A 21590-nucleotide genomic window follows, 5' to 3' on the forward strand; every position below is an offset into this window, starting at 1 on the left:
ATCTTCCTAATAGGATCCTTCTTTTCCTTGCCTTTCCACTTGTGTGTGTTGACATCTGAAGTATCATTTTTCACGTGTGGTTGAACGCCTGCTGGACGGAGTGTGGCGGTTCGCGGCCCCCAGGTCTCCTGTTCCAGCATTCCTGCAGGCGTTCCCATGTTGGATACGCTCCTCTTGGGAGAGGCTTTTGCGTGACTGCAGCAGGGCTGGCACGGAGACGAAAGCAGACAGAATGTAGGAAATAGCTGAGGGATCTCTCTCCCTCTGGTTCTGCTCATCTTTCTGATCCCTCCCAAGCTTACATTCTGAGATAAATTTGTGCCTGTGTAAGGGCTGCTCAGCAGTCTTTGTTAAGCAGGCTGAAAGTTGTGGTCTAGTGCTTTTGCACTACCAGCAGGATGATTATTGTCAGATTATACCTTTTTTTTTTGACCCAGAAATGGGGCAACTGAGAGGCATTTTAAAGACTTTCATTCCATTTTCAGTCTCATGTAAAGGGTGAGATACAAATGTTACAATTCACACCATTGCAATCAGAAGCCAAACAGTTTCCTAATTACAATACATTATAAGCGTTGCTTGGCCTATCAGCTTTTGCCACACAATGCCATTAATGCCTTAAAGCCAATCATCTAAAATTACCCCTCATAGGTCCTACTACAATGCATCTTTCATAGTTCTGTTTCTCCAAAGTATCTAGTCTTATTTGCAAGGCCATCATTTGAAACTTGTTCCTAGTTCCGTTTCAACAATGTCTGTCCTATTCCATGGCATTTCTAAGTCAGCATTTTCTGTCTTGAAGTTTGCATACAGGTGCATACTTTGTGAGCCTTCCATCAGGCTTTGAGAATTCTCAACAAATCCATTTCTCACATTTATAATACTTACTGCTTTATATTGCCAGTTCTGCAAAGAAGCAGGAGACATTATTTTCAGGCCTTGCAGTCAGATACTTTTGAAGAGGAAGCAGTCTGTTTGCATCTATACGTGTATTTGTGCTCCTCATGGATTGTTATTTTGAGGCTTAAACTTTCACAGTGACTTTTGCTTTTATTGGGGAGAAATGCCACTCATTCCTTCTTTTTTTCTCTTCCATTTAAGAGTGCTATACTTAGTTTCATTAACTGAGATGACAGGTATGTCTGTATCTGAAAGATTCACCAGTTTTACTGATGTAATTAGCCACAGTCATGCTAAATACATAATAAACCTCCTGTATTAAAGCAAAAATTTTGATTGCAAATTCTTCTAAAGAAAACCCAAAAGCTAAATTTGTTGCTACTGGGGTTACATGGGAAGGTACCCAGATGCAGTGTAGCAGATTCACAGCTTTATTTGTCATTCTCTTCTATTACAGACAGACCATGACTTGGAATTTGTCTTGTACTGGCACTTAGATTCAGGGACCAGGCCATTTATTACTCAGTAATTAGGGTATGGTTAACTCACTGTGTATCTACAGTCAGGATGGTATGGGAGTGGGTGATTAATCCTTTATCAGTGAAAGCAAGGAACATTTTTCAGGGTTGTAGTTACAGCTGTAGCTGAGTGAACCTCATGGGACGTATTTATGTAAATTCATTCATGTAGGACTTACTGATGGTTGCCTGAGAGTTTTCTTTCTACCTGTCTGATTCTGTATTGTGTTTGTATCCATCAGGTCTTCAACTAGTGATTGTACTTTATTAATCACAATAGCTAAAATAGTCAAACCAAAGGAAAAGACAAAGTGAGAGAAAAGATGTGTTATGAAATGCCATAAATAGATTCTGTTACTATTCACAAATAGCAGGCAAAATGTAAGAGAAGAAAGGCTTTAGAGACCAGAAACTACAGAGAGTAGCAGATCATAGGAAGCTCTTCATTTCTAACATGAATGAACACTGGTTCTGTACAGAAGTCATCTATGAGTGAGAGTGCTGCCGGAGGTTGTGAGCAGCCAGCAAGCCTTTGAGGCCCTTTAATTATGGATGTCCTGCAGTCAAGAGATAGCTGCATTTGTTCAGGATTTTGAAAGAGTCTTTGGATAACACTTTAAATGGTTCTTCTCAGGATTTCAGGATCTTCAGGTCTTTTGAAATTTTTCACTCATTTCAGGACAACCTCTTCCAGCTTGCTTTTTCTGATAGCTAGCCTACTAATTTGGCAAAAGCCACCTGAAGAGAAGGCCTGGTTTTCAAGAACCGTTTGTAGACTTGCCCTTCCAGCTGGAAAACACTTAATTTTTGCTTGTCTTCCTTCTGCTGTAAAGACAGACCACTTCTGTAGGTACACAAAATGATGAAGCTACATGTCTGCTCTGCTCTCACTGCTCTGCTCCTGGAGCCCCTGGGTGTGTGGGAGCACATCTCTGCACTGTTTGGGGGGCTGATGAGCAGCCACAGGAGTTTCTGGTTCTCCTTTTGCACATGGATCCTTCGTGTTATTGCTGCCCACTTCCTCATCATTTTCTACATGGTTTTGTGTGTTCCTGCATATTTGGGAGGTTTTTTAAGAAACGCAAGCTTAAGTTGTGCCCTTCTCAGCCTTAGAAAGTGCCTTGCTTTGTATCAGCAGTTCCAGTTTGTGCTGCAACCCACATGAGAGGAAAGTGTTCAATACCTGTCTCTACTTTTCCACTTCAGGCTACCAAAGAGAGCTGCTTTTCCAGAGGGATGATGGCTCTTTTAGTGCCTTTGGAAATGAAGATCCCTCTGGGAGCACATGGTGAGTAGTTCTGCCAGAATCATTGTGGAACTTTAGTATTTTAGTTATTTTTCCTGCATCTGAAAAGTTTTTGTGAAGCTGGTAAAAGTTTCCAGCTCTATTAGCCTTCTGCCTGGTTTTCATTAGGTATTTAGGCCAATTCTGAGGTCTTTCTTGCTGGATAACATATTGTCAAAGGCATTATTAGGGCAAGGCTTTCTAATTTTGAGGAAAAAAAGAAAAAAGGAATGATGAATTATTTTAACTTGGGAAATAGTTTAGTCTGGAAGTTTTTTCTGTTGTTTTCCTCAAAGGAATGAGGAATAACAATTAGTTATTTCTGCATTTGACTGAAAGCATTTAGGGCTATGTGATCATCACTGCTTCAATCAGATTATCAGTTATATCCCTACTGGAAGCTGAAGGCTGACTGAGACATATTGTAGGGGGTGAACAGAGTTACTGATGGTAAAAATTTGTTCTGCTTGCATCTGCCACACTCCCTTTTATTGAGACTATAAACACAGCTGAAAAAGTCTTTTCAGTGCTGAGTTTCACTCCAGGCAGCATGCAGAGCATAGTTGTGGAAGCCAGATAGATAATGGAGAGAGGTTCCAGCGCTTTGTTCTGCTAACCCTTGTTCAGTTCAGATGTACTTACATGTGTCAGTACATACTTCTGTCCCTCTTACTGTGCCACTGAATGAGACACTCTTCTGGAGTCAGTGGGCATTTTTCATTGACATCAGGAGGATTTACCTTTGACTTAGTATTGATGGATTAGAAGATGAAGATTATTTAGCTGCACTGGCAACTTGTAGTACTTAAATAGTGCAGTGACAAGTTACATGAATGCGCCTTTGGAAAGAGGGGAGTCGAGGGATAATGTGGGATTAATGATAAAACAACAAAGGTTGTTTCAAGAATATCATTACAAGGATAGTGGTGGTAATTAATATCACTCTTGTAACTGCATTACTTTGTAAACTAAAACTTCTGTCTGGCAGCAGAAGGCAGGAGAGCAACATTTGAATAAGGATGTATGTGCTGCCAGACTCAGAGTCTATATTCCATTAAATTTTGAAACATAACAGCAGCAGAAGGGGTGATCTTCAGGAACAGTGACGTATCTTGATTTTTTGGTGGATTAAGTTTAATCTGCTTGCTTATCTGGGTGAGGCATGCGTTTTGCTCTTGCTTGGAAAAGGTGCATAGAACACTTTATGCTTTATGGTATTCTTATATCATCTGAAACAGAGGAAGCTGTAATGCATGGCTAATTTTGACTTACTTGATGAACCTTTTCCCCAAGGTTATCAGCTTTTGTACTGAGATGTTTCCTTCAAGCTCGTCCATTCATAGATATTGATGAAGATGTACTCATGGATACTGCTAAATGGATTGTCCGTCATCAGAAATTAAATGGAGAGTTCCAGGAGCCTGGGAAAGTGTTACAAAGTGATCTTCAAGGAGGCACCAATAATCCAATTACTCTCACAGCTTACATCATGTCGTCCCTCCTAGGGTTCCCAGATAAACAGGTATTGGAATATAATTCATAGTTACAAGAATGCTTCATAAATTTTCATAGTACCTGGTAAACACTTGGTAGTTAATAGAAATAGAGGGATATTTGAACACAGGCAAAATTTAACCTCACTTTGTTAAACATCCCTTACCTATTCAAGGCAATGCAAAGTTGTGTTAAGCCCTTCAGTTTTATGTTTGCAAAATCTAAAGGCAATTTCTGTTAACAAGAATACTGTTATGACTTTAGTCCAAGAACTTGCAAAGAAATTTCTTGGGGGGAACTAGTCTTAAAGACGTTAAACCATTCCAGTTGATTTAATTGAAATTATTCATTTTCATAAAGGCAGTGCCAGATCAAAAAGCATGCCTTTGAGATTGATCTGTGACTCTGAAAGAGATTTTCATTGTTTCTTGGCTGTGGTTTGGGGCTAGTAATTTTTCTGTTTCAGTACAAATTTTTCTTTCACATTTTACTATTCCAATATTTATTTTATTCACTGTACATTCTTCAATGTTATCTTCATTTCCAGCATGCTTATGCCATCAAGACCGCTACAAACTTTCTAGAAGATAAATTAGCAGAAGGCATTTCAGATAATTACACATTGGCACTTGTGACATACGCATTGTCCTGGGCAAAAAGTACAAGAGCAAAGGAAGCACTGAATATGCTGAACCAGAGAGCAGAACGCCAAGGTACCGCACAAGTATCTTACACAGTTGCAGATAGATTTTTGTCAGATTTAAAAATGTCTATCATATATCCACAGCTGTGTGTTCAGAATTCAAATCTGTTCAGAATATGATATAGAGAAGTATCTAAGAAGTTCCAAGTCAGCCTTAATGACAACTGTCCATAAATGAGTGACAATTCACAACAAGGCTTGGGCTTTCAGTTTCAGTTACTGTGTTCCTGATAGAAGCCCTGTGATGCTGTTGAAGGACAGGACTTGTCAGTTTCCCTATTTTATTTTGCACACTTGTATGATCAGCCTGGTTAAAGGGAAATAGATGGATGAAGTTAATGATTCCAGTGTAGTTTGGAGAGATCAGGAGGGTATTGGGGAGCAATGAGTGTTGGAAAGAAGAGGCGAAGTGTTACAGGGGTCTGTTGCAACACTTTCTCTGGGGACCTGTCATGTCAGTATATTTAACCTCTTTTAAGTTCAGCTGAATGCTTTTTCCTAATTTGGGGGGAAGAACAGACCATATGGAGTGTAAGAAATGGAAGTTTTTGGCTCAGAATAGTAACTGTTGTCTTGAAAAATCCAAAGGAATTTGTGTCGTAGTCTAGCAACGGAGCCTTTTGAGTGTCTGTCTATGTTTATTGAGTTAGGCCTTTTGGACAGTCACTTCTGGAAAGAGAAGAAGTAATTTTTTTTGGGAAGGCTTCACTTAAGAATGAGTCTATTGAGCAGCTCTGCTGCCTGAGGTGCCTTCTCTGGTCCTTAGAGGAAGGAGCGCTGGAACAACAAGGTGGCCTTTTCAGAAGGGCTCCTTTATGGGAGCACTTCAGGTTGACAAGCACTTCAGGTTGACAATGTAAAGTACACTGAAATCAGTTGAGTGGCTATTTGGACTCCAGCTTTTTTTGTATCTAGGTTCAAACATTGCTGAGGAAGTGCTTAAGTCTGTTCTTTTTGGACCACAAGCCTGAACATTAACACAATGTCATAGATCCTTGCTACAGCCCGTGTGTAAGCATTAATGAAGAGGTTTCCCCTAAGGCTTTCCCAGAAATCCAAAGACTTCAGTCTGTGAATCTGAGGTTGTTATTGGTTCCTTTTACAGGAGAATTTCAGTTTTGGGTAACACCTGCTTCTGAAATTTCTGACTCATGGCAGCCGCGGTCCATTGATATTGAACTTGCAGCATATGCTTTGCTCTCTCACTTCCATCAAGACAGATTGGCTGAGGGGATCCCTATTATGAAATGGTTAAGTCATCAAAGAAATCACCTTGGGGGATTTTCATCTACTCAGGTAATACCTTGTCTTATGGGATATTGCTGTACTTTCTAAACAAGCAGTGTATATTTAAAATTACAAAAGGACCATTTTTACATAATAATTACTGAGTTTTGTGTTACTGTAACAGCTGTGATTATGTACAAACTTGCATTATTGGCATCTTACTCCCGAACAGCTAGTTTTAGTATTTTTGGCAAGTCTAATGAAAAAGAGAATTAGAGGGAGAGACCTTCTTTATATAAGGTACTAATAACAAATTAAGAAGAAATAGTAGTGTCCATGGAAAAGTCATTAAACATATTTTTGAAATAAGTGTGATGAGTATCTATGCTTACTTTATTTCCAAGGAGAGAAGCCTCTTTTTATTCATACCATGTGTGGGTCCTAAAACTCCTAAAAGGCTATTAACTTAGCCTTTAACTAAAGGGAGTAGATTTTAGAAAAACAGCCTAACCTAATCTCTCTGTTGGCAGTTGGTCTAAACTTAATAGTGTACTTTGTCCTTATTTTTGCATGGATTTTTGATGGGCCATGAAATTTGGAGAATCTTCACTATCTCCAGGAGGTTTCCATGTTACTGAAGCCACATCTTGTAAGCTGTGCTGGCATCCAAAAATTAGATCGTACTTTGGATTGCATTGGTTTAAACTAGCTTTTAAATGAACTACAAATGTTGGTCACAGTGAAGTGTCCCATTTCATCATACTGCTTGGTACCAAGGTGTACAGGCTATCATTCATTATTTTCAGATGTTGGTTGGTATTAATCTGAGAGAAATGTGTTCTGAGTAAAATGCAATTTAATAACCAGCCTGGTACCCCTGAGGTATTAGTGTTTTCCTAATGTGTTAATTCTTTCTTATTATTTGGAGAGGTATATTGAAGCACTAAATGGGTTTTAAAAGCTTTTCTCTATTCTCTAGAAACCTATTTTACTAGAAAGTTTGGAAATCTAGCAACATATAATTTACCCTTGAGGGTAAAATTAAGAATTTAATCCTTTTGTTCTTCCGAAGTCTTAACTGTTTTGATTTCAAAATTGCTCCAATGTTTGCTAGATGCCTTTTTTAATTTGTAGAAATGACTCCATAGTTTTTTAGATAACTTCTAAGATTTCTTTAAAAAATAATGTTTGGAGCGTTTACTTCTGTGAGTTTATTACATAAGAAACTTACTATATTGTTGAACAATAAGGAGGACAATATTAAGTTGCATGTGTGATGCTTTATAAGTTAGAATGTAGTAATTCACCATAATCTGTATACATGATACAGCTTACTGTGAATTTGCAGTTGCTAAACAGCTGATCTTTCTGCATTTTAAGGAGTCAATGGGAAGGAGAGGGGTTTTTTTTATCAGGCAGAGTGAACAGTCAGCACATGCTAGCCCCTTAAGGTATGGCACAGTAGTCACCATGTTGTAGTGAATGAAATGAATTCCTGTTATGTTAGAATTTTGTTACTACATGTGGCCTGATAATAAATACAGTATCTGAATGCCATGCCTGAAAGGCCAATTTCTTCACCCTGACTGGTTAAAAATAGGTACAAAATGAACTGCATGAACAGTAAAAATCCCTGAGAAGATTAGACACGTAGATTTGATTATTCTATTTCTTCCCAGAAAGTAGTGGATGTTAAAATTCTCATTCTGGGCCAAACATTCAAACACTGCCTCTTCTGTTCAAAACCTGGAGAGCTAAGCCTACAATCACACACAAAGATGAAAAAAAGAATTTTAGAAACATATGTGACAATATTCTGCAGTTGTTAAACAATTGCACAAAGCCTTTGGATTGAATACAGAGGGTAAATTGGGCTGAAACCCTTTGAAATTGTTGCTGAGTGTCTGATAAAAAGTCATTTCAGCCTTTTGTTAAAATTAGTGTTAATTTTTCAGATCTGTAGCTTTTGCGTCAGTGATCAAGGTACCCTGATCAAGATTCCTGTGCAGTACTGAGTACTTAATGCATAGCCACTAGATAAACCTAGCAAGCAGCAATATTGTTACTTTCCTCTGTGTCTTTCTCTGTGGTTGATGTGCTGTGTAATTCTGACTCTTGTGTCTTTCAGCTTGTCAGGTGTTGCATGTACCTTGCACAAGAGGAAATATTTCTTAGGTGGCTCCCACCTCATTTTCCATTTCCACAGTAGCTAACTTCTTGTTTTGTGTTGCTCTCTTCTGGGCTGGGATCTTCATGCCAGGGGAATCCAGGGATATGGAGGTGGCTGCAGGAAGATTCCAGCATAATCAACAAATGGGTCAATGCAGGGACCATGAGCTCCCAAGGCATGGTCTATATGCTGCACTGGCTTTTTCTTTTCAATATTGAAAGGTTTGTTTCTCTCAACAGGACACAGTGGTGGCTCTACATGCCTTGAGTCTGTTTGCAGCTCTCACTGCAGCAAGCAAAACAGAAATGGATATAACAGTGACAGCCCCTTCTTTGGAAATGCCAGAAACATTCTCAATTGATTCTCGAAACCGTTTCCTGCTTCAGACTAAGGAGGTACTGTAAAAAGTGAGGAATACTTTTGTAAAGTCTACTGACTGAAAGTACTTTGAAAATACTGGTTTACTTATCTTTCTTTCAGATTCCCCCTGCACAAGAAATGGCAATTACAGTGGCAGCAGAGGGAATGGGATTTGCTGTCTTCCAGGTAGGCAATGTAGGCAGTCGGGCAGGTATTCTTGCTAAAGATATGCTTTCTGTAAGGAAGGTGTATTTTGGAAGCTTTATAAAACATATTAGTAGGAACAGTCTTCTGAAATATCTTAAATCAGAGGCAACACTTCACTAATTGAGGAATGCTGTGAATAAAATAAGGATATATTCCTGTCATTGTTTCTGACCTGGTCTTTTAAGTACTGCTAGATGACTGACAGTTTTGGGGCACTTCCATGGGCCAGAGCTGTATCAAAGCAGCCCTGCCCTCCTCCAGAAATGCAATTTCCATTCGCAAGACACAGGACTGCAGTAGTACACTGACAGGCACAGAGTTCAGAGTAAAACAGGTATGTGGACTAGGCAGGAATGCCTCATTGAGAACCTGTGGTAAACCATAATAAGGCACAGATCAGTAGAGAATAAGATTGCATTGCTAGTTAGAAGAGTTAATTTCCTTTCATTGAAGTAAAAAGCAAGAAAAACTAAAAATAGGATATTATTACAGCTAGGTTCTCCAGCAGTTTTTACAGTGTTTTGAAATAGTGTGAAAAACAGAGTCAAGGGATCCTGGAAACTACAGCAGTAATAGACACTTAGCATCAACCAAAAGTGTGGGCATGGCAGAAAGTGGAAGGAGAAATACTGTATCAGAAGAAAACAGTGTTAGATCTAACTTCCCTGGTGCCCTCTTCCTGACAACTGGTTGTGACCACAGAGGTGAAAGAGCAGACCTTGGAAAAGCTAGCAGAAATGCTAGTCTCTGGCCATGAGAGATTCATTTTATTGAAAGTATAAACTTATACTTGCTGATTGTGTTGCAAAACAAGAGTTCCTACTTTACTCAAGTCATACCTGAGAAAACTGATCCAAAGCCACCTTTAAATGTCTCCAAGTTTTATGCCAGGTCAGATTCCATCTCAAGCTCTGTCCAACCTGTACTTCGCTTCAGTGTTCTTATGCATCTGGGAAGCAAAAAAAGCCTGGTGGTGATTTGTAAATATGCTTTGGGATAAAAGATTTTTTCAAAGAAGTCTTCACAGATGCCTATGAGCAGTGAACAGCAGCTGGAGATATGCCTCATTCATTCATCACCAGTCTGCAAAACACACAATGCTATAAATCACAACCTGTGTTTCTTAATTCCCAGAAGTATGAATGAAGTTTGCAGCAAAGTTCAAAAATTTCAGAGGATAATTTCAATTCAGGCTTGCAAGCAAGATAGGAATGAACATTTCAGCAGGACTGTGTTCACACATCTGTGGTTTCAGTGTGCCCTTGTGTGTGTTTGTGTAGAATGTAACAAAGTGGGACTCCAGAACAGTTAAGACTACTTAATCCTAATCGTTGTCGGGAAATACTCCCCAATATTAAGTCAGCTAATTTATCAGGCCAGCTGATCAGAAACTTTTCAGTAAATTGTTTCTTGCTGGAAGACACTGAGTCGTTGAAATTAATACCTTTTGTGAAAACACATTGGTTCCAATTACATTATTTCCAGCAAGAAAATTTCACATTCAAACCAGTGTGTCTGGTGAAGACTGTGCAGAAGTCTTCCACTGAGAATAGCCAGTTGACTGTGGTGGGAGCACTCCCTGGGGATGTAGAGCACCAGGGTTTAAGTTGCTGGTTTGTTGCATGAACGTGGAAATGTGCTCACAAAGAACTGCAGCTCAGGAGTCAAGGCTGGATTACCTTGTCCATTTAGGTCACTGTGCTGTTGCCTGTTTCCCTGAAGCTTTGAGTCAGAGATGCTGTGACTTGATTCTATTGCTCTTAACAGCCTGGAGTAGTTCCTCCAAAACCTTGTCTTTGCTGAGATTAGGTCTTTCCATCTTCTTCTTTTGGCAGGTCTGGTATTCTAAAAGAAAGAGTGATGAGGACATTGAATGAGATTTCTTTTTTTCCCAGACACAGGCTAGGTCTGGATCAGATTTAATAAATCAGATAGCATATGACATTGCAATCACATTTCTTCAGCTGGGTTTCATTGTCTTGGGCCCATCAGAGTACAGTGGTAAGAATCACTGTTCTGGGATTTGACTTTATCGCCAAATGTAGCGTGTCAAAGCAGTAATTCATTTAAATATCACACAGCACAAGATTAAATCCATTAATGGAAACATCATGCTTTCCCAACAGAATGGATTGTGAAAAAAAAACCCCAAAAAAGCCCAGATTGGTTGTTTTTTTGTTTGTTGGTTTGGGTTTTTTGTTGTTGTTTTTTGTTTTCTGGTTTTTTGTTTGTTGGTTTTTTGTTTATTTGTTTTTGTTTTGTTTTGTGTTTGGGTTTGGTTTGGTGGGTTTTTTTGTTATTTTTTTGTGAAATCTCACTGTCTGTGTGTGCAAGTTATCAGTGCGTTTACTCCTGACCCTTCAGGATCTCATAAAATTTATATTGGGTATTACTATTATTATTATGTTGGTTGTAAAAGCAGACATTTACTTTGGTCCTGCTATCAACAAAGTTCCCTAGCTTGTCTCTCCATTATGTGGGCATATCCCGTGGATGACCTAAGACACTTATTCTGCAAGAGGTAAGAGAGGATGGGTTAGGGTATTATGAAAGATGTTCTAGAGAAAGGAGTCAAAGAGGCAATATTCCCTGGGAGGCCTGCTGAAAGTCTTGAAAGAAACACCTCTGTGCTGTCTAGAACCACTGTGAGCTGGTCTTGACACATGAGTAAAATAATTGTCACGGCCCATGCCTTCTTGGAAGGAAGGGGAATGCCACTAAAATCTAGAAATAGCAACGAGGATGGGCATGGACAGAGTGGATAGGGTGAACAAGATCTCCTCAGTCTCCTGATCAGGTATAGAGAGGGAATGTGGAAAAAACCCTCAGAATTTCCTGTTACTCATTACTGGAAACACTGACTGTTCTTTCCACTCTGTGTATTTTTGCTGGACTTAGGCAGAGGACTGAATGTTATTTAGTGTGATGTACTGAAATAGGTATATGATGAAATGCACACATATTTCTCCATTACTGTTTGAATGGATGTTGAGTACTCAAAAAGGGACAGAAAATATTGGAGATGTTTTCATTGAATTCACATCCTCAGTCAAGCTCATTTATGCTGCTAGCTGAAGAAGAAAAAGGATAGACATTGATTAGGGGATTATAAATGTGCCATATTTTTAGAAGTGTAGTGCAGTTGATTGTGTCAGCTACTATTAGAAGCATCACTCATGCAGAACACTAGCTTTTAGTTTTCTCTCCTTGGACCTCTCTCCAGAACTGCTTGCACTACACACAGGAAGGGATGGGTTCTGCCTTTAGTTTTGGCAGTTGCCTTTTAAAAGTTAAGAAATGCAGTTGCTCATTTTGTTAATTAAATGTGAGTTTCTGTATAGTGGCCTTCTGTCCCCAAAGTGAGTGTGCATACAGAAGAAGACTTTAATTAAACTCTGTGTTGTGAAAATGTTTTCCTTCATTGTCATGAGAAATAGGGAAAAGAAGGCAGACCCTAACAGCAATAGCTTATTCCATGAAAATACTATCTGACTGACCTGTTCAGTATGTGGTTTCAGAACATGCTGCCTTGGCAGTAAATTCCCATTCATTAGCTTTTTCTGGCAAAATTTAAAACACTTTTGTTTCTATGATGACAGATTGTTGAGGCACTGCTTTTTGTGTGCCTTCAACTGGCAGGCTTTCTAGATTGGTTTCATCCTTGGTACTGCCTTCTCCTGTGGAGCAGTCGTACATGATAAATCTTCACAGTTGCACCACGGGTGTCCTGAGTGCCTCTACAGAATTGGCTCTACACTCATACAACATGCTAAATTCAGCAGTGTCGGGCAGGGCAATGGAATTGAAAGAAGGAGCATAATTTTTGTGTCAAAAAGTAAGAGACGTGGCAGCAAAAGCAAAAATAAGAAATTAAAGATAATTCCTTCAGTCATCCAGATAAAACATATTGCATGGTAAGGGGGTTCTTCATTGCTTTTAGTAGAAAAATAAGCAGAAAGTGGCTAAAATAACTCCCCTTGCAAGACCTCAACATGCATTTTGCTTGGCTAAAGAAAAGGGAATGAAAAGTGCTTCTGGAAAATCACAGTCCTTCTACCATGGTTTCAGGTAGCAAATGGAAAATCGTCAGTCCAAATTTAAAGGTATGACAGGGGCTTGTCCAAGTTATAGGTTAGCAAGTCAGTTGTAGGCTAGCAGGTGTGTGCAAACGTGTGTTTTCTCATGTGAACACTCCTCTGGTGTCATGGTGTTAGCAACTAAGTGTTTAAACCACACTGATCTGCTTTACATGTCACCTGATGTCTGTACTTGAAATCCACAGCTCAATGTTGTATACAACACAAAACACACCGATCAGAGGCTCAGATCTGTCCAAAATCAAGAAGCCTTTGACCTGAATGTTGATGTAAAAGATGATAAAGATGATAAAAACCACTTGACTTTGAATGTGTGCACAAGGTAGGTAAATAAGTTGGATCATCTCATACATATCTTTGCATATACCACTTTGGATTACTTTAAATAAAACTAAATTACCTGTTTGTTTATATGAATTTACTAATGTATGGTATATAAATTATAACTGAAGAAAATAAAATTACTTTGCACAAATGATAGTACTTTAACTAAGAATCAATTATTGCTGGCCAGGTGAATTTTTTTTTACTAGTATGCATAAAGATGGAGATACCCTAAATGTTAGAGGTATGTAGAAGAGTTTGTGTGAAATAGAAGAAAAAACCTCAAAGGTTTCTTTAATACAAGTGCTTTTGAGCTATAGGAATGAGTGTGGACAGACTTGAAAATTGAATCAGTATCTTTGCATTCTAATTTGAGTAGAAAACTGTGACATGGGCCTATTAGTCTTACCTTTCATGAAAAGAATCCTTTGCTTTTGATACAGAAGCAGATACTTTTTTTTTTGCAAAGAGAGAAGGAAGTCTGAAGTGCTGAAAACACCAAGAAGTAATCATGCTTTGTTCGTCTCTATAATTAACTTAACTTAGAGCAATTTTGGCAGTAGTCAAAATTCATATTTACATAATAATAAATTCACATTGCCTTATTGTGGAACTATCTTTGTAGTCTTCCATTCACCAGTAGTTATGAACTTGGTAATAGAACACATTACATTATTCTAGATTTAAAAGAGTTGATAAGTTTTCCACCCAGGCTAATTCTGTTCTTTTTGCTGAATAAGCTGGAGAGGGCAGGAGGATATGGGAGAATATGTGCATCCGGAGTGATGTTTCTTGTTCAGTGATCAAGAAGAAGAACTGAGCTGAGACTGCTCAAGTATCATCTCAGGGACCAGAGCACAGCCACCTGGTGTTAGCTGGATAGAATTTGCATCACATGAGCACAGGTGGCATTGAACTGCATATTCCTAGGTCAGCCAGTTAATCAAGTTATTTCTTTGACTGCTTTGTGCCCCCATTTTGCTTTCTATGGAAGTGTTCATACACATATTTAAAAGGTGTATTTGAAGGTGTTTTTGGCAGTTTCTTCTACTGCATTTCCTACTGTAGTTAAAGACTGCTGCATTTCATACAAAACCCAGTAGGACATTCTCTCTCTCTATGTTTTTTTGTCTTCTCTCCTTTATTATCCACAAGAATGTTGTTGAGATGACTGCATTTGTTGTATTTAAGGATTTCATCTGTTTGTGAATACTTCCTCTAGAAACACCATATTCTTCTTGTGACATTCTACATATCATATATGTGACATCTTGTTACGTTCCTTGTAAATGCGAGATTGCTAAGTAGCACCTGATCCACTGTGATTACTCTTACATGCCTTTCATCCAAGCCCTCTTTTTGCTATTTATTTAAACTTTTTACACTGCCTAGAACTATTCTTAAGCTCTGCTTACCACAAGGGAGCTGTGACTGGAGATGGAGCCTCTAGGTGACACCATCATACAAAAATAATCAGCTATAGAGAATATGATTTCAGTACAGAGGATTGATTTAATTTGGGAATTAGACAGCAGGCATAAAGCCAGAGCTCTGTTTTTATAGTTCTAGTATCCAGTTCAGTGACACAGATGGTGGGCAGAGACACTAGAATACAATGAAAGCTCTTGAAACAGAAGGGGCTTGTTCTCTTTTAAACTCTTCTTCTATGAAGTGTTAACAGCATTCTAAAGTCTAGCACAAACTCCTGACATGTAAAGGACTTGCATACTAGGTTTGGAGTATATATTTTCTGGGCAATTTGACTCTCTAGCTGTGACCTTTCACTTAAAATATGGAGAAGAAGTGCTCCATCTCTCTGGGAAGTCTCTAGAATGGTGGTGCTTTAATTGCAAAGTGTTCAAAGAATAGGGGGAAATCCAGTGACATTGAAAAGCAGCCTCAAGCGACTACTTGGAACATTTAGTTAGTTCTAATATCAGTTCCATCAACTCCTACTGTGGAAAGTGGACTGGTACTTTGAGTAAGTCTGTTTAAATTGCTAGAGCTACTCCTTCATCTCTGATTGCTGAGCTTAATAGACTAGTCATTTTCCTCTTATTTTCTCTATAAATTGTATATCTATATCTTATCTATACTCCTAAATTAGTTTAAAGTTGGCCTGCTTAATTATCTTTATAACATGCTGTGGCTGTCTAGTAGAGAAAGCAATATGGAATGACTGCTGAAATCTCAGTGAGTGAGCGTGTATAGTCTAGGATATACATAGTTAGGTACTGAAGGCTTCAACCTCACACTTCTTTTTTTTTCTTTAATCTGGAGAAAATCCACCCTCTCTCAGCCAGCTTGATAGTGGTTGGCTATGGTCATCTTAACTGGGTATTATTGACACTAAAGCAGATTATGTCTCATTCAAATTGAAGTGGTTCTTGGTTAGAGAAGCTAACTCACTCTCTGGGAGGCAGATACCCAGGGCTGCTAGTTTTTTTTAAGTCTTACTGCTCACATACCTTTTCCAGACATGGGAAACTGATCACTGATGGTTCTATTTACTCTCTCATTTCTGCTTTCTGCCTACAGTAGCTTAGTGGGGTTTTTTTTTCTCTTTTTTGTATCATCTGTGAGAGGGTCTCACCCTGATCTCATATTGCTGAAGAGCTGAAACATAAGGTTCAACTGAAAATACTACTAGCTTTCTTCAGGTACAAGTTTCAGGTCTGTCATTCTCTTATTGGTCAATCTTGCATGATGATTTTTTATTTCTTTTTTTAAGAGACCATGGAGTTGAAGAGATGGTACCATAACCCACCCCCAAGGCTGCCTCTCTTCCTTTTTTGGGAGCTAGATCCTCATAAATTCTAGGGATATATCTAATTCACTGCTTGACAGTACCAAGATAGTTTGGTTCTCTGTTGGTGTTTTAGTAGCACCCCAGGCTGGCTAGACAGCTTGGGTATTTTACTCTCCTCTTATTGGTAATTATGCAGAAATAATTATATCCAGTTCCAATTCAGTTATTTGTTTTCAATAGCAGCTACTTTGGCACAGCACATTCTTGAACAGATGGTTTCGTTTGTTTCTAATCTTGTGAGCCAACTGAAGTCAGCGGTTGTGCTGTATTTCTTTCAAAGTAGTATCTGCCTTGAATCAGCCAGGCTTAACAGCATTGCTTTGAAAGCAACTCTTCCCTTTTATTTTTTATAACTACCCAGCTCTACAAAGAAATAGTTTAATTACTTTCAATACTGCCAGGCTTTCAAAATGGGGATTGGAGACACTTCTATTCTGGTGGAACAATAATCATTTACCTTCCATGCTAAGGCTGGGGAAACTCTTCAGCTACCTGCTTTATTTAAAGCAGTAGAATCTTTTGCAGGTGACACTTGTAACACAGAGCACCATAAATATATTTTTATACATCTGTTATGCACCATAATGTGCAAGGCTTGCTCAACAGAGCAAAGTTTTACCCCAGCATCTGGTTTTCACATTGAAAGAAGATATAATAATAAGCATTATTTAGGAAAAAAGAAGGGACTCATTAAATCTTTTTCCAAATGTGGATTAATTATATGGCTATGCATTCTAAAACTGAAACTCTGAGAAATAATTCAGTGATGACTTTGTTAATGTTAATTGTTAATCAGTCTCTGTGAAGGAAATACGAAAAAGTCTGGGATACTTTTCTGGTGTATACACCTGTATCTTGGCCTTCAAAATGAATAAAAGCAAAATATTGCATCCATAAGAGGAAATACATATATTTCAGTACAAGAATTCCTACAGCAGTTTCTTAATTGCTCTCTTTTGAAATGTATTTAATTGCAATAGTTTCTGCATATTTGTAATATAAACCTGTACTAATAGATGCTGATTGAAAGTTCCTCATGGTGTCAGTGTAGTCTCTCACATGATTTTTGTATTGCAGTTTTCTCAGTGCTAGACCAGGTTTTGCATATGTGGCTAAAATTAGCAGGAAAAATAATTGAGAAATTAATTATTAGCTCTTTATCATTAGAAATTTTGTTGTCAGTATTTTGTTCCATTTGTTTCCTAAGTATTCTAAGCATTATTACTTTGTTTGTTGGGACTTAAAGATCAAATGTTATCTTTGGAGAGTGGGCTACTGTATTTCTACTAAAAGTTTCTTTGTCTCTGTGTTTTCAAAAGGTACTTTGGTTCTGGCACGGCTCCCAGTAGTGGTATGGTCCTCATGGAGGTTGGCTTACTCAGTGGTTTCTCTGTGTCACCAGATTTTGTTCCATTAGACAATACAGTTAAGAAGACAGAAAAAGACAATGGAAAAATCAACCTATACTTAGACTCTGTGAGTTGGAAATAACAAAGAAATCTGTTTGTGGTGATGTTAATCTTGACTCTGACATTGTTAGGCTTAAATTTGGAAAGACATGATTGTATTCTTTAGGAAAATCAACATCTGCTATTTACATGAAATTAATATTTCTGTTTTTTAGTGAGACTGATTGATAGTGAGACTCGATTGTATTTGTAAGGGGTTTCTAAATTAGGCCTCTTAAAGGTCTACGGTAGGAAGGTAGACATTTCAAGAAGTCTGTGACTTGACGAAAGTGACTGCAAATGAGATAAGCATCTTTATATGCATCCTGACATGTAAGCCTTTAGAAATGGACTGCCACTGAGCTAAACGTCCTTACCTCTTCCATGAAGCTACCATCCTCAGGGTTCTCAGGATGTTTATCTTCTGTTTTCCTAGCTAAATGAAACACAGGTTTGTGTGGACATTCCAGCTGTGAGAGACTTCAAGGTGGCAAATATCCAAGATGCTTCAGTGACTGTAGTGGATTACTATGAACCAAGTAAGTGTCAGTCATTTCAAATGGTACTTAATTATTCAGAGGTTAAAAGAAAGTTTCTTCTTGTAGGAATAGGAGAAATTTCAGTGAAGAAAAAGCTGCATTGAACTGTAGTCTTTTTGGATATTTACATGGCTAATTTGTTAACAAGTAGTAGTGTTTTCACATATCTGTTGTCCTAATGGGTTGGTTCCTCAACTGTTGCATATTGTTTGGCCCAATATGTTCCCAAAATTTTCAAAATGAAGCAGGAGCTTCACTATGATTCACTTACCAAGTTAATAATTACCTCATGAGTAGCTTTGTCATATGTTTCTTACTTAAACTAAGAGTCCTTCATGGAAGAAAATGCCAATGTTTTGACTTCTGTTATTACCTAAAAAAGGTGTGCATTGGAAAAGAAGTTTCACAGGGGTTTTTGGGAGGGTCAGGGGGCTTGGGTTAGTTTGCTGGTTTGTTTGTGCTTTTTGGGGGGTTTTTGTTTGTTTGTTGTTGTGTATGAGTGTATTGTGTGTGTTGTGTAGAGAGTGTTTTAGAGAGAGGCAACAAGGTACAAAGCTCTTTGACAAAATTAAAAGCAAGAAAAAATTACAGGCTGCTGGAGAAGATACTAGGTTTTCATTACATGAACCACCTGGTGCATTATTGAGGATTTGGGCTTGGTTTGAGGTAAGGCATAAAAAAAGTTGCATAGGCAATTTTCTTCATACTTTTTGAGCACAATACACAAGACAACCAAATATGATGTGCACTACCTCAGCTAGATGAAGATCACATTTATTTTATATAGGCTGAAATTCTTGTTTATTCACAGAACTTTAAAGTAAAATAGGCAATTATTGGTTGTAAGTACACTGTCCATTAATTAGAGCATGTTTTGAGGGCTAGTGGCTTAAAAATACAATAAGTTTTTATTTGACAGAAAAGACTAAGAGACACAAGACTTAGAATCTATGGCTGAAATGAATTTCCAGTTCCTGGGAGAAGAGCTTACAACCTAATCTTTTATAAAGAATGCCATTAGATAGGCTAATAAATATGTTTGTTGTAAAGTCACAGGTAAATGCACACGTGTAAATACTTTTATTATATTTAAATAAATTTAGTTCATAAATTCTCAGTTAGAAAACTGATATTAAGGACCAACATTTATATGATATAATCAGCGCTGTAATTTCTTTAATTTCAAGAAAATAATTTGTGCAAATATTATTTTACAGGACACTATTCCTGTTACTATATAGCATAGATTCATTATTGGTCAACTATGTACATATGCCATGATTGAGTTCTTCTGGGTGAACTCCTTCCTGTCTAATACAGGAATGTGATTTTATTTTAATTTTAACACCCAAGCTGCAGGAATATATTTTATGTGATGATGACAGATTCATGTCATATTCAGAGCTAGGAAATGCTTAGAGGTTTCCTGCTCCAGCATTTATTGATAAATGTGATTTTGTTGTGGGAGATAGCACAACTGGTATAGGTGTAAGAGCTGGCTTGGATGCCAGTACAGAAGTATTCTCTTACCTGACTTCTTATAACTAGCAGGATGTCACTGTTTGGTAAACATTTTGGCTCATAACATTATATATTTTTTAATACCTTGAGGCTTGTAATGAAAATTAATATAATTTCAGTTTAAAAATGCTACTACTAAAAAAAGAAATTGGGAGGGAAAAAAGCCACTATGAGAACGAAACTTTGCAAAAGCTTGTTCTGTCAGCAATTACCATGCACTGATGTTTCTGAAATGAATATGATTTTTCAGACTTCTAGTCTGGCTCTGTAGCAATCCTTCAGGGAACGGGAGAGTAAAATACAAGAGCATTAGGTGAGGTAAGCAGTCCCAGATTCAGGAAGCTAAAGCTCCCACACATAATAGTGAGAGAAAACGTCATTTAGGAGAGATCTTGCTCTTAAATGTTATAGCCAACAATCTGACAGGTAAAGCATCTGAGTTCCTTTGTTGTGTACGTAGGGACAAAATCCCTTTCAAAATGTTTGTCCAAGGTTTGTGGGACAGATTGTGTCTAACAGTTGAGATTGAGTATGAAAGTGTGCCTTTCACCAGGTATTGGCCTGAATACATTGAGATGTTCTGGGTGAAGAAAGCTGAGTAATGGCTGGTCTTAAATACCAGCTCTAGGAGGCGTTCTGCAGTGTATGATGAGCTCTGTGTCAGGGTTTAGTGTGTCCTTTAGAAATTTCTTTCTGAAGCTAGGTTCTTGGTTAATTTTCAGAAGTTCATTAACTAATGTTAACTAACCTTTCTGTACAGGGAGAAGAGCAGTGAGGAGCTATAATTCAGAAGTAATGCAAAGTATAACGTCTTGTGATTTCTGTGAAAGTGATTGCAACCTTTGCCAGCGAGATGGTTCTGCAGCCTTGTTTCAGCACTCTTCATTGGCCTCCTTGTTCTGTGTGCTCTTTATCCTTCATGTAAACTTGCTGTGCAGTTGGGTGCTGTAAAAGGAAACAGATTATGTTTCACATCTAAGGTTTCCATAAATTATCCAAAGAAAATTTTATGTTCAGATACCAGCCCGTCTTTAGCAATTACTATGACCAAACTCCTGCTGTGTTCAGGGAGAACTGGGCTGGCCCATATGGTAAATTTCTGGCTGTGCCAGAAAACTTCTACAAATGTCTGTTGGAAAAGCTTTCCAAGTGTTAGTTTCATACTGAATTTGTTTTCTGAAGAAGCACAGAGTTGCTGAGAAAGCAGTGTGATAAAAAGTAAACTTAGCTCCATATTCCCACTTTGTTTTTACCCCAGCTTCCAACTGTGCTTGTTTTTAGGGATGCATGTTAATTTACCATGCTTTTCCAAAACACTATCTGCTTCTCCATTAGGGTGTTGATAAGCAATGATAGGAGCTCGGTATTAGAGCTCACTTTGTTCTGTGTCTGAAGATGTGACACTTAACATTAATACTGAATTTCTCTGTGTGCTCTCATGGGGAATAATACGAAAAAAAAAGGAACTGGCTTCAGAGCAGATCCATGAGCTAAAACGTACTGCATTTACAAACTGTTGAAAGTTATCTGTTTTCTTTTTTTTAAAATCATTACAAAGAAGGTAGATGGATGTTTTTATCAATTCATAAGCTAATCATGCTTGAAAATAAGGCCTCAGGATGTTCTCATGCATTTTACTCTGAAAGACTTTATACTGTAAGTGCGTCGAAGATAAAGTCTGATTTTCAGACATTTTTCCACCGTTATTCAGAAACAAATGCAGTTCTCTTTCCATGTGAGAATGCTGGTGTCAGCTGGCATATATTTATGGCCGGATGAAGGAAGTTTGCTTTGAACCTGTTCTGGTTTTTCAATGTCTGTAGAAATGTCACTCTGGGGCATCATTTATGTTTTCTGCTTTCAGTGTCATCTTGCCAGCAGTTCAGGTGGCATAACCCCAAACAGTTGTTTACTGCTCTCAGTGCCACGTGAGTTGGTGGCCCTGGATGCCATCTGTGCCCTGTGTATCTGGTGCTGGGAGAGGCTTT

General features: G+C 38.2%; 1 protein-coding gene across 1 annotated transcript in view; it reads left to right on the forward strand.

Moving 5' to 3' along the window:
* CD109 (CD109 molecule) overlaps positions 1–21107 on the forward strand; it is a 67506-nt gene extending 46399 nt beyond the window's left edge. Inside the window, exons 24-33 of the mRNA XM_066314406.1 lie at positions 2625–2706; positions 3997–4225; positions 4745–4910; positions 6006–6196; positions 8537–8692; positions 8778–8843; positions 13147–13283; positions 17414–17570; positions 17979–18081; positions 20363–21107. Of these exons, the coding sequence (XP_066170503.1) occupies positions 2625–2706; positions 3997–4225; positions 4745–4910; positions 6006–6196; positions 8537–8692; positions 8778–8843; positions 13147–13283; positions 17414–17570; positions 17979–18081; positions 20363–20553 (1478 nt within the window). The 3' untranslated portion in view covers positions 20554–21107. The remainder of the gene's footprint in view (positions 1–2624; positions 2707–3996; positions 4226–4744; positions 4911–6005; positions 6197–8536; positions 8693–8777; positions 8844–13146; positions 13284–17413; positions 17571–17978; positions 18082–20362) is intronic.
* Positions 21108–21590: the final 483 nt, after the last annotated feature.

The sequence above is a fragment of the Sylvia atricapilla genome, chromosome 3 (assembly GCF_009819655.1).
Source record: "Sylvia atricapilla isolate bSylAtr1 chromosome 3, bSylAtr1.pri, whole genome shotgun sequence".
Classification (NCBI taxonomy): domain Eukaryota; kingdom Metazoa; phylum Chordata; class Aves; order Passeriformes; family Sylviidae; genus Sylvia; species Sylvia atricapilla.